At 42.4% G+C, this 13,682-nt stretch overlaps 1 protein-coding gene across 7 annotated transcripts in view; it reads right to left on the bottom strand.

The window, feature by feature from the left end:
• LOC137349254 (cAMP-responsive element modulator-like) overlaps nucleotides 1-13,682 on the bottom strand; it is a 160,641-nt gene that overhangs the window by 97,393 nt on the left and 49,566 nt on the right. For all 7 annotated transcript variants that reach the window (XM_068014806.1, XM_068014781.1, XM_068014766.1 and 4 more), the window contains one exon: nucleotides 8,859-8,959. In XM_068014806.1, the coding sequence (XP_067870907.1) occupies nucleotides 8,859-8,959 (101 nt within the window). The remainder of the gene's footprint in view (nucleotides 1-8,858; nucleotides 8,960-13,682) is intronic.

Raw genomic sequence — 13,682 nt, 5'->3', positions numbered from 1 at the left:
TAGTTTCGGGACTAGTGATGGTAGAAATTGTTCCTAGTTTGCCTGTGGGCAGGGTTAACCTGCTCCTCGGTAATGATCTGGAAGGGATGAAGGTGGTAGACCCCAGTAGTGAAAGAAAGACCACAGGAGGTCAGAGTGACAGGGTAGTGGCAGGAGACGGTCCCCTGCAGTTCCCCTGGATGTGTAGTGAGACAAGCCATGATGAGACCAGCACCCCCAGAGGAGACTGCATAGGCACTGCAGGCACATGACCATGAGGTCTGCCTGTCCGAGACTTTCTTCGGAAAGTTAGGAGACCCAGGGAATGAATCAAATGGATTTTCCCTAGCTGAGGCTCAGTGAGCCGACCTAGTATTACCAAAGTTAGCACAGACTGCCCAATCTGAAAGTGAAGCAGAGGGAGTCCCTGACTGCTACTTTTTAAAGAATGTGGTACTGATGAGGTAATAGAGTCCTACTCACAGACCTGAGAGGAAGGAGTAGACAGTAGTTCACCAGTTAGTGGTGCCACAGAGGTACCGGGCAGAAATACTGAGAAGGGCCCATGAGACTACAGTAGCTGTACATGCCGGTATACAAAAGACCATAGCCTGCATAAGACAGCAGTTTGACTGGCCAAAACTCCACAAGGATGTGGAGGAGTACTGCAGGAGTTGTCACATGTGCCAGGTTGAGGGAAAACCCCCACCTAGTGAAACCTGCACCCCTACGTCCTGTACCGGTGTTAAGAGGACCCTCCAGCAGAGGGCTGGTGAACTGTAAGGGACCCCCGCCGATAACAAAAGGGGGCCGGCAGGCACGTGGCTTGCAAAAGTTTAGAAAGAAAAAGGGAAAAAAGTGACCAAAAGGGCTGGATGAAGAAGTCCGGGAAGGATCCCGAATGAAAACCCCTACTGTCTGGTCAACCAGAAAAATATGAAAAGTTAGACCCCACATCCTTCTATGTGAATGCACTCTCTAGAAGCACCCCACCAGAGTTGCTAACAGCATTTACAGGAACCTGCAGAGACAAAGAGAGACCTCAAGGGGGCCAGAGAAACAGTAAGGATGATGCCTCACCTAGCCGAAGTGCCACAGGAGAATGCACTCAAGTCTGCACAAATACCTGCAGGTAGGAGTGTCCCAGAGAACAAATGGGAGAGTAACAAAGACTCCTGCCCCACAGTCAGAGGAACCACCCATCCCCTGAAGTCAAAAGTTTTTGCAGGAATCAGGGAGTTGAAGACAGACCCGCCACACCCCATCCCCCCACTCCACCCCACTAACTCTCCGAAGGGGAAAAAAAAACAGAAAATTAAAACAGCCCTGGCACCCAGAACAGACCATTTAAAATATTTCTCTCAAACTCTGTAATGAAATGTGCCGTTTTCTTCAAATCGCATTTCATTCCCGAGTGTGGAGGTGTCAAGCAAACCCCCCACCTACCAAGACTGAGGCACACATTATTTCGCCACATGAACATTAAAACTTAAAATTGCAAGCCCTGACTGGAAGGACATTTGCATAGTACTAGCAGTGTTGGAAAATACGAACATACGAATTTGGAACAGGAGTAGGCCACTTGACCGCTTGAGCCTGCTCTGCCATTCAATAGGTTCAAGGCTGAACTGATTACTCCACATTTGCACCTACACCCGATAACCTTCCAGCCCCTTGCTTATCAAGAATCTATCTACCTCTGCCTTAAAAATATTCAAAGACTCTGCTTCCACTGCCTTTTGAGGAAGAGAATTCCAAAGACTCACGACCCTCTGAGAGAAAAAATTTCTCCTTATCACTGTCTTAAATGGGCGACCCTTTATTTTTAAACAGTGGCCCCTAGTTCGAGATTCTCCCACAAGGGGAAACATGCTTTCCACATCCACCCTGTCAAGACCCCTCAGGATCTTATATGTTTCAATCAAGTCGACTCTTACTCTTCTAAATTCCAGCAGATACAAGCCTAGCCTGTCCAATCTTTCCTCATAAGACAACCCACCCATTCCAGGTATTAGTCCAGTAAACCTTTTCTGTACTGCCTCCAACGCATTTATATCCTTCCTTAAATAAGAAGACCAGTACTGTACATTTTATTAGCTTTCCTAATTACGTTCTGTACCTGCATACTAACCTTTTGCAATTCATGCTCTAGGACACCCAGATCCCTCTGCATCTCAGAGCTCTGCAATCTCTCACCATTTAGATAATATGCTTCTTTTTTATTCTTCCTGCCAAAATGGACAATTTCACACTTTCCCGCATTATACTCCATTTGCCAGGTCTTTGCCCATTCACTTAACCTATCTAAATCCCTTTGTAGCCTCCTTATGTTCTCTTCACAACTTACTTTCCTACCCATCTTTGTGTCATCAGCAAATTTAGCAACCACACCTTCAGTCCCTTCATCTAAGTCATTTATATAAATTGTAGAAAGTTGAGGCCCCAGCACAGATCCCTGTGGCACACCACTCTTGCCAACCAGAAAACGACCCATTTATGCCTACTCTCTGTTTCCTGTTAGCTAGCCAATTTTCTACCCATGCCAATATATTACCCTCTACACCATAAGCTTTTATTTTCTGCAATAACTTTTGATGTGGCACCTTATCAAATGCCTTCTGGAAATCTAAGTATAATATAGCCACTGGCTCCCCTTTATCCACAGTACATGTAACTCCCTCAAAGAACTCCAATAAATTGGTTAAACATGATTACCCTTTCACAAAACCATGTTGACTCTGCCTGATTACCTTGAACTTTTTTAAATGCCCTGCCATAACATCTTTAATAAAAGCTTCTAACATTTTCCCTATGACAGATGAAAATCTAACTGCCTGTAGTTTCCTGCTTTCTGTCTCCCTCCCTTTTTGAATAAAGGAGTTACATTCGCTATTTTCCAATCTAAAAGAACCTTCCCCGAATCGAGGGAATTATGGAAAATTAAAACTAACGCATCAACTATCTCACTAGCCACCATAGGATGAAGTCTATCAGGACCCAGGGACTTGTCAGCCCGTAGCTCCAACAATTTGTTCAGTAGTACTTCCCTGGTGATTGTAATTTTGAGTTCCTCCCTCCATTCCATTTCCTGACTTACAGCTAATACTGGGATGTTACTTGTAAAATTCACTCAATAGTGAAGGCCGATGAAAAATATATGTTCAATTCATCTGCCATCTCCTTACTATCTATGATTAATTCCCCAGGCTCACTTTTAATAGGACCAACGCTCATTTTGTTAACTCTTTCTTTTTTAAAATATCTATAGAAACTCTTACTATCTGTCTTTATATTTCTAGCTAGCTTTTTCTCGTACTCTAATTTTACCTTCCTTATCGATCATTTAGTCATTCTTTGCTTTTTTTATATTCTATCCAATCTTCTGACCTGCCTCCCAGCTTTGCGCAATTATAGGCTTTTTCTTTAAATTTGATACTATCTTTAACTGTTTTAGTTAACCACGGATGGCGGGTTCCACCCTTGGAATTTTTCTTTCTCGTTGAAATGTATCTATTCTATGTATTCTGAAATATTCCCTTAAATATCTGCCACTGCATCTCTATTGACCTATCCCTTAACCGGATTTGCCAGTTCACTTTAGCTAGCTCTGCTTTCATGCCCTCATAATTGCCCTTATTTAATTTTAAAATACTAGTCTTGGACCAAATACTAGATTTCTCTCCCTCAAACTGAATGTAAAATTCAATCATATTATGATCGCTGGTACCTAGGGGCGCCTTAACTATGAGGTTATTAATTATTCCCATCACATTGCACAATACCAGATCTAGTTACGCCTGCTCTCTGGTTGGCTCCAGAACATATTGTTCCAAGAAATTATCCCGAAAACATTCTATGTCCTCCTCATCTAGGCTGCCTCTGCCCATCTGCTTTTTCCAGTCTATATGTAGGTTAAAATCCCCCATAATTATCGCTGTACCTTTCTGACAAGCTGCCATTATTTCTTCCTTTATACCCCGTCCCACAGTGTGGTTAATGTTAGGTGGCCTGCACTCCCACAAGTGACTTCTTGCCTTTATGATTTCTCATCGCTACCCCAACTGCATCTACATCCTGGTGTCTTGAACTTAGCTCATCCCTCTCTATGGCGCTAATACCATCATTAATTAACAGAGCTACCCCTCCACCTTTTCCTAGATTCCTGTCCTTCCTAAATGCCATGTATCTTTCAATATTCAGGTCCCAATCTAAGTCGTCCTGCAGCCATGTCTCTGTAATGGCTATCAGATCGTACTTATTTATTTCTATTTGCGCTCTCAATTCATCTGTTTTGTTTCGAATGCTACCTGCATTCAGATACAGCGCCTTTAGTTGTCTCCTTTTATTATTTTTGTAACCTCTAGCCTTATCTGTTGATTTACTCTTAAATTTGTATGCTCTGTCCCTTCTTGTCACAGTCTGTTTATCATTTCCCATATTAATACCTTTCTCTCTTGCCTTGTCACTACTCCTTGATTGACCATATCTTCCCAAATTTGACCCCTTGCCCCCACTATTCAGGAGCAATGGGGACCCAATCATTGCTTCCCCAATACACAGAAGAAATGGTCAGACCAGTTTTAGTCATAAGACTAACTGGCTGTTGCAGGGAATTTGAACTTCCAACAAAGGATTTGAAGTGACAAAGCCATGTGCTCATGGAGTAAAGATCTCTCCTGGAACGGAAGCAAGAAGATCTCTCGCCTAACTGCTTCCATCTCCTTCCCACAGAACTAAATCTTGTGAACATATGTGAAACTCAAAGAGAGAAAGGTTTCCTATGTGAAACAGGTTTTAAGACGACTACTGGGCCCCAACGAAAAGCAAGACTACTTACAAAAGGACTACAGTGAGCTCAAAGCACCATAACAAGATATTGCCTCAAACTGTTCCACCTTATCTTTTCTTCTCTATTCTGTCCCTATTTACATGTATGTATCGCATGTGCATGCTAGTATGGGCGCCTGATATATCCGTAAGCGTGAACCGTATTAGAGTTTAAGTTTTAAAAGAATTTCATCTTTCTTCTTTAAACCTGAGAAAGCCTGTGTGAATTGGTTTCTTTGTCTTATAATTGGAAAACTGTGAACAAGGATTCACAAAGATGGGAGCTCAAAACACAGTGTGTTTAAAATCAAACCCTGTTACAACAAGACCAGGTGAAGATAGTAACAGACCCCTAGACACATGACCTCACCTGGTCGTAACAGAAATATGTGCATCAGAACAAACTGCACTTTCAAAATCCCAACAGTAACCTTTAGCCTTCATCTGGGCCAAACTTCATCTCGGGTTCCCCCTTTCCCTGAAGTTGCATTTTTCTCCAGTTTGTCTCCTACCTCCCCTCATTCCCTCTCTGAGCTCATCTTGTTCATGGGACCCACCACCTGCTCCCTCGACCCTATCCCCATTAAACTGCTGACCACCCAACTTTGCTTCCTGGCACGCTACAGCCTGCCGGACTGAATACTGAATTCAATAATTTCAGAGCATGATGGGCCCCCCCCCCCTTTTTATGTTTAGTTATTTTTTTATTTTTACTTTTTTCTTTCTTATTTGGTTATTTTATTTTAGGTTTTTTAGTGTGTTTAGTTTTTTTCTACTGTGCCTATCCATTGTTTCTGTTTTTTTTTTAAATGTTTGTGCTTAGAGTGCTTTGTGCTGTACAGTCTATTCACACCCTCTCTGTACTAACACTTTGTCTTTCAGCACACCATTAACATACCATTTGCCTTTGTTCCATGACCTTCTGGTCGGTTATTCTCTGTGACCTTGTGCTATCAACACCTTCTCCTTTGTTATCTCTTGCTTCACCACCACCACCCACCCGCCCCCCCCCCCCCCCCCCCACCACTTTACTTGCTTAAAATCTTTTACATTTCTAATATTTGTCAGTTCTGAAGAAGGTTTCACTGACCTGAAACGTTAACTCTGCTTCTCTCTCCACAGATGCTGCCAGACCTGCGGAGTATTTCCAGCATTTGTATTTATTTGCTTCCTGGCTCTCGTGTTAACTGACAATAACGGTTCTCTCTCTTCGGATACTGTCCTTTTCTTCTTTAATTCTACTGCAATCACCCCTCTCCTCAAGAAACCAGTCCTTGACCCCTCCATCCTTGCAAACTACTACCAAATCTCCAACCTCCAATTGGATTTCTCTCCACCATTATCTAGCTGGATGGGACTGAACTCACCTGGATCCTTCATATGTATCTACTGGTAGCCAGAGAATCACCTGCAATGTCTTCTCTTTCAATTCCTGCACTATCAAGACTGCCTATTTCCACTTAAATAACATGGCCTAACTTCCCTCCTGCCTCACCTGATCTGCTGTTGAAACCCTCATCCACATATCTACACCAGGAAGCTGTCTAAGCTTTACATCCCAAGCTAGAAGATCATGAAAATGTAGAACAATTGATCCAGAGAGAAACAATGAGAAAATCAAAGTGGAAACAAATAGAAAATTCATTTCATACTCAAGTGATACAACACCATGCAACAGTTACCAGTGTGAATTATGGAACACTAAAACTCTCTTCAAAATGCAATTCACATTCTTTGACAAATTGCAGCTACATGTTTTGCTGTAATCTATGAATCGTAGTGTACAATTTAAAGATTCCAGTGGACTATCAGTTTATGACCTGCAATGGCTTCTCTTGCTGCTCCTGCATCGTTACCTCTGCAGTCCCCCAAGGATCTATACTTGGCCCCTTCCTATTTATCATCTGCATCACCCCAGGCCGATACAAACCTCGATAACTTCCCTGTCACTGGCCTAAATTGGCTCGCAGGCAATTTTAAAATTCTCATCCTTGTTTTCAAATCCCTCCAATGGCCTTGTCCTTCTCCACCTCTGTAACCTCTTCCAGCTCTACAACCCTCCGAGATCTTTCAATACTGACTTCTTGTTCATCTTCAGTTTAAAATCACTCCACCATTGACGGGTTGTGCCTTCAACTGCCTGGAAGCTCTGGAATTCTCTCTCTAAACCTCTCTACCTCTCTCTCCCCCTTTAAGAAGCTCCTTTAAACCCAGTTCTTTAACCAAGCTTTTGGTCACCTATCCTCATATCTCATATGGCTTGATGTCACATCTAGTCTGATAATCCTCCTATGAACTGCCCTGGGACATTTTACTACATTAAAGGTGCTGAATAAATACAAATTGTTGTTCGAGTCAGCAATTTAGTATTAGGAACAAATCTATAACCTTCCCTCAATGAATATATAAGCTGACCGTATAGTATTGCAAAGATTCCATTTTTACATTTACTCTGTTTTTCCAAAAAAACAGTTTTAATTCTTGATTGGAAGTTAGCAAATTTAACAATGCTATTCAAGAAAGGGAGACAGAAACCAGGGAACTACAGGCCAATTAGCCTGACATCAGTCGTCAGGAAAGTGCTGGAATTTATAATGAAGGAAGTCTTAACAATGCACTTCGGACATCATAGTATAATCAGGCAAAGTCAACATGGTTTTACAAAAGGAAAATAGCGTTTGAAAAATTTATTAGGATTTTTTGAGGATGTAACTAGTAGGGTAGATAAAGGGGAACCATTAAATATAATATACTTGGACTTCCAAAAGGCAATTGATAAGGTCACACACGAAATGTTAATAGGGAAGACAAGGACTCATGGAATTGGGGTAATATATTAGCATGAATAGAAGATTGGTTAACAGGCAGGAAGCAAAGAGTAGGCATAAATGGGGCATTTTCAAGTTGACAGGCTGTAACTAGTGGAGCGCCGCAAGGATCAGTGCCGGGGCCTCAGCTATTTACAATCTATATGAATGACTTAGACGAAGAGGCAGAGAGAAATGTATCTCAGTTTGCTGACAATACAAAGGTTGGTGGAAATGCAAGTTGTGAGGAGAGCACAGAGAGGCTGTGAAGAGATTAACTCAGGTTAACTGAGTGGGCAACAAGGTGGCAGATGGAGTGTAATGTGGGAAAGTGGGAGGTTATTCACTTTGGCCGTTGAACAGATGAGCAGAATATTTTTTAAAAGGCGTGAAATGGGTGATGCTCAGAGACACTTGGGTGTGCTCATACAAGGAACACAAAGTTAGCATGCAGGTACAGGAAGCAATTACGAAGACAACTGGCATGTTATTATTGCAAGGGATTTAGAGTACAAGAATAAGGAACACTTGCTACAATCGTACAGGGCGACACCCGGAATACTGAGTGTAGTTTTGGTCTCCATATTTAAGGAAGGATATACTTGCAGTGGAGGCAGTACATTGAAGGTTTACCAGATTGGTCCCTGGGATGAGAAGGTTGTCCTTTGATGAAAGGCTGAGTAAATTGGGTCTAGAATCAGAGCCGATCTCACTGAAATTTACAAGATTCTAAAGGGGCTTGACAGGGCAGACACAGAGTCTCAGGATAAAGGACCAATCACTTAGGACTGAGATAAGGAGAAACGTCTTCACTAAAAGGGTTGTGAATCTTTGGAATTCTCTACCCCAGAGGGTAGTGGATACACCATTGTTGAGTATATTTAAGGCTAGGATAGACAGATTTTTGATCTCTCAGGGAATCAAGGGGTATGGGGAGCAGGCAGGAAAGTGGAGTTGAAGCCCAAAATCAGCCATGATCATACTGGGCTCCACAGGCTGTATGATCTACTGCTATTTCTTATATAAAGTTGTATAAATATATTTTCTCAAAATGAAGAGAAATTTTAGATCAGTTAGAGAAGAAATAAACCAAGTTTCTTTGGGTCCAACATATAATTAATATGCTATAATTACATACTACAATGACAAGTTGTTAAGATCTGATCCAGCCAGAGGCCATCATTAACTCTGTGAAGAAGAAAAATATGCAATGTGTGGATTTTTCTCAAATTTTTAAAATCATACCTGTAAGAAGGTCGTCTAGATAGGATTTCTCTCCGTTTTTGAGAGTCTGTCACCACCTCAGCGGAATCTCCAGACTCGTCTGTTTCTGCTATAGTAGCTACCTATAAACACAAGTATGCAATACATTAAAAGTAATTGGTAAAATGAATTTTGAATGGTTATTAAAAACAGAGCCAGAATACAGTGGAACCTCATTATTTTAATTCCAGTTAATTGAGAAAAGACTCCCAGCACACCCAGTTCTAGGCAGTAGTTAAATTCTACACAGCAGAGAAGGCCAAACTTGAATAAAGGAGATTTTCTAAGACAACCTGGTTATCTTGAATGGTTTATATTTGTAATAACAAGGTTAAAGTACATACAAAATTGACAGTACATTATGGTAACACATACATCAAAACTATATTTTTTGCAAGGACTATATCAGGTACTCGACATAAAGTGCACAATGTATATAGGGAGCCAAACTGACTTTTATGTTTATGAGTTCCTGTCTAAGCCAGAAAAAAAAATTGTTGATTCAATTAAGGGGAGTTCTGGCAGAAATTATGCCTGCAAGAGACTTGCGAGTACTGTGCACAGTTCTGATCTCTATATTATAAAAAGGATATGGAGCACTGGAGAAGATACAAAAAGGAATGACAACAATGACACCAGAACTGAAAGGATACACTTAACACTAAACAGGTTGACCAGGCTCAGGCTCTTTTCTCTAGAAAAACTAACTATGAGGGGTGATAGAGGTCTTTAAGATTATGAAAGGTTTTGATAGGGTGAGATGTTGAGATGATTCTACTAGTTGGGGAGACCAAAACTAGGGAAATATAAGATAGTCATCAGTAAATATAATAGAGTTCAGGCAGAACTTCTAAAACAACCAAAGAGTGGTATAAATGCAGAACTTGCAAACCACAGGTGGTTGTTGAGATGAAGAGCATAGATGCATTTAAGGGGAAGCTGGATAAACACACAAGAGAGAAAGGTACAGAAAGATATCCTGATAGAGTTAGTTGTAGGGTTTTGTGCAGAGCATAGTTGGGATGATTGATGAGGGAAGGGTGGTGGATGTTGTCTATATGGACTTTAGTAAAGCCTTTGACAAGGTCCCGCATGGCAGACTGGTGCAAAAGGTGAAGTCACACGGGATCAGAGGTGAGCTGGCAAGATGGATACAGAACTGTCTCGGTCACAGAAGACAGAGGGTAACAGTGGATGGGTGTTCCGCAGGGATCAGTGCTGGGACCTTTGCTGTTTGTAGTATATATAAATGATTTGGAGGAAAATGTAGCTGGTCTGATTAGTAAGTTTGCGGACGACACAAAGGTTGGTGGAGTTGCGGATAATGATGAGGATTGTCAGAGGATACGGCAGGATATAGATCGGTTGGAGACTTGGGCGGTGAAATGGCAGATGGAGTTTAATCCGGACAAATGTGAGGTAATGCATTTTGGAAGGTATAATGCAAGTGGGAGGTATACAGTAAATGGCACAACCCTTAGGAGTATTGACAGGCAGAGAGATCTGGGCGTACAGGTCCACAGGTCACTGAAAGTGGCAACACAGGTGGATAAGGTAGTCAAGAAGGCATACGGCATGCTTGCCTTCATCGGTCGGGGCATAGAGTATAAAAATTGGCAAGTCATGTTGCAGCTGTACAGAACCTTAGTTAGGCCACACTTAGAATATTGCGTCCAATTCTGGTCGCCACACTACCAGAAGGACGTGGAGGCTTTGGAGAGGGTACAGAGGAGGTTTACCAGGATGTTGCCTGGTCTGGAGGGCATTAGCTATGAGGAGAGGTTGGATAAACTTGGATTGTTTTCACTGGAATGACGGAGGTGGAGGGGCGACATGATAGAGGTTTACAAAGTTATGAGTGGCATGGACAGAGTGGATAGTCAGAAGCTTTTTCCCAGGGTGGAAGAGTCAGTTACTAGGGGACATAGGTTTAAGGTGCGAGGGGCAAAGTTTAGAGGGGATGTGCGAGACAAGTTCTTTACACAGAGGGTGGTGAGTGCCTGGAACCTGCTGCCAGGGGAGGTGGTGGAAGCAGATACGATAGCGACGTTTAAGAGACATCTTGACAAATATATGAATAGGAAGGGAATAGAGGGATATGGGCCCCGGAAGTGCAGAAGGTGTTAGTTTCGGCAGGCATCAAGATCGGCGCAGGCTTGGAGGGCCGAATGGCCTGTTCCTGTGCTGTACTGTTCTTTGTTTCTGTGCTGTAGACATAACATAAAAATAGGAGCAGGACTGGCCATTTGGCCCCTTGAGCCGACTCCGCCATTCAATAAGATCATGGCTTATCTGATTGCGGCCTCAACTCCACTTTCCTGCCTGCCCCCCATAACATTCAACTCCCTTGCAGATCAAAAATCTGTCTAACTCAGCCTTGAATATATTCAATAACCAACCTTCCACTGCTTTCTGGGTTACAGCATTCCAAAGATTAGCGGCCATCTGAGGGAAGCAATTCCTCCTCATCTGTCTTAAATACGAGACTCCTTATTCTGAAACTGTGCCCCCTAGTTATAGATTCCCCCACGAGGGGAAACATCCTCTCAGCATTCATCCTGAATCTTCTATGTTTCAATAAGTTCAACCCTCATTCTTCTAAACTCCAATGAGTATAGGCCCAACCGGTTTTACCTTTCCTCATAAGGCAATCCCTTCATCCCAGAAATCAACCAAGTAAACCTTCGCTGAATTGCCTCCAATGCAAATATGTCCCTCCTTAAATAAGGAAGCCAAAATTGTAGCAGCACTCAAGGGTGGGCTCACCAGCACCCTGTACAGCTGCAGCAAGACTTCCCTATTTGTATACTCCATCCCCCTTGCAATAAAGGCCAACAATCCATTTGCCTTCCCTGTTACTTGCTGTACGTGCATGCTAACTTTTTGTCATTCATGAACAAGGACGCCCAGATTCCTCTATACCGCAGCATTCTGTAGTCTCTCTCCATTTAAATAATATTAAGCTTTTCTACTCTTCCTACGAAAGTGGGTAAGCTCACATTTTCCCACATTATACTTCATCTGCCTAATTTTTGCCCACTCACTTAACCTATCTATATCACTTTTCAGACTCTGTGTCCTCCTCACAACTTGCAACTATCCCACGATCTTCAGCATATGAGCAAATTTGGCTACAATACACTCGATCCCTTTATCCAAGCCATTAGATTGTAAATAGTTGAGGTCCCAGCCACTGATCCCTGTGGCACCCCACTAGTCACAGTTTGCCAACCTGAAAATGACCCATTTATCCCGACTCAGTTTCCTGTTAAGTTAGCTGGTCCACTATCTATGTTACTATATTACCCCCAACCATAAACTCTTGTGCAGTAACCTTTGATGTGCACCTTATCGAATGGTCTTTTGGAAATCCAAGTATACGACATCTACTGGTTCCCCTTTAACTACCCTACTAGTTACATCTTAAAAACTCTAAAAGATTTGTAAAACACTATTTTCCTCTCATAAAACCATGTTAACTTTGCTTGTGGTATTAGGATTTTCTAAATGTCCTGCTACTACTTCCTTAATAATGGATTCCAAAATTTTCCCAATGACAATGTTAGGCTAACTGGCCTATCATTGCTTGCTTACTGTCTCCCACCTTTCTTTAATAGGGGCAATCCATTTGCAATTTTCCAATTCATTGGGACTTTTCCAGAATCTAGGGAATTTTGGAAGATTACAACCAATGAATCATAGAACCATAAAAAAATTACGGCACAGAAGGCTGTTGTGTCTGCACAGGCCAAAAAAAAACTAGCCCCCCAATCTAATCCCACCTTCCAGCACCTGGTCCGTAGCCTTGCAGGTTACAGCACTTCAGGTGCATGTCCACGTACCCATTAAAAGAGTTGAGGGTTTATGCCTCCACCACCAGACACCCAGTGAATTCCAGACACCCACCACTCTCTGGGTGAAAATGTTTTTCCTCATGTCCCCTCTAATCCTTCTACCAATCACCTTAAATCTGTGCCCCTGGTAATTGACCTCTTCGCTTGGGGAAACATGTTCTTCCTGTCTACTCTCGCTAGGCCCCTCATAATTCTGTTCACTTCAATTAAGTCACCCCTCAGCCTCCTTTGTTCTGAGGAAAAAAACTCTACCCTGTCCAATCTTTCCTCATAGCTGCAACTTTCAATCTTGGCAGCATTCCTCTGTACTCTCTCCAGAGCAATTATGTCCTTCCTGTAATGTGGTGACCAAAGCTGTATGCAATATTCCAGCTGTGGCCTAACCAATGTTTTATACAGTTCCAGCATTATATCCCTGCTTTTGTATTCTATACCTCGGCCAATAAAGGAAAGCATTCCATATGCCTTCTTCATCACTCTAGCTATCTGTCCTGCCACCTTCAGTGACCTGTGGACATGCACTCCAAGGTCTCTCACTTCTTCTACCCCTCTCAATATCCTCCTGTTTATTGTGTATTCCCTTGCTCTGTTGCCCTCCCCAAATGGACTGAATTCCATTTGCCACATTTCCACCCACTCAATCAAATCATTGACATCATTCTGGAGTCTACAGCTATCCTCTTCACTATCAACTACACGGCCAACTTTTGTGTCATCAGCAAATTTCCCAATCATGCCTCCCACATTTAAATCCAAATTATTAATGTACACTACAAACAGCAAGGGACCTGACACTGAGCCCTGTGGAACGCTAATGGAAACCACTTTCCATTTGCAAAAACATCTGTCGATTACTGTCACTGAGCCAATTCTGGATCCAACCTGCCATATTCCCCTGTATCCCATGGGCTTTCATTTTTCCCACTAGTCTTCCATGTGGGATCTTGTCAAA

This window comes from Heterodontus francisci, chromosome 2 (assembly GCF_036365525.1).
Source record: "Heterodontus francisci isolate sHetFra1 chromosome 2, sHetFra1.hap1, whole genome shotgun sequence".
Taxonomy (NCBI): Eukaryota; Metazoa; Chordata; class Chondrichthyes; order Heterodontiformes; family Heterodontidae; genus Heterodontus; species Heterodontus francisci.
Note: the sequence above shows the minus strand (reverse complement) of the source record. Positions and strands in the feature narration are given on the sequence as shown.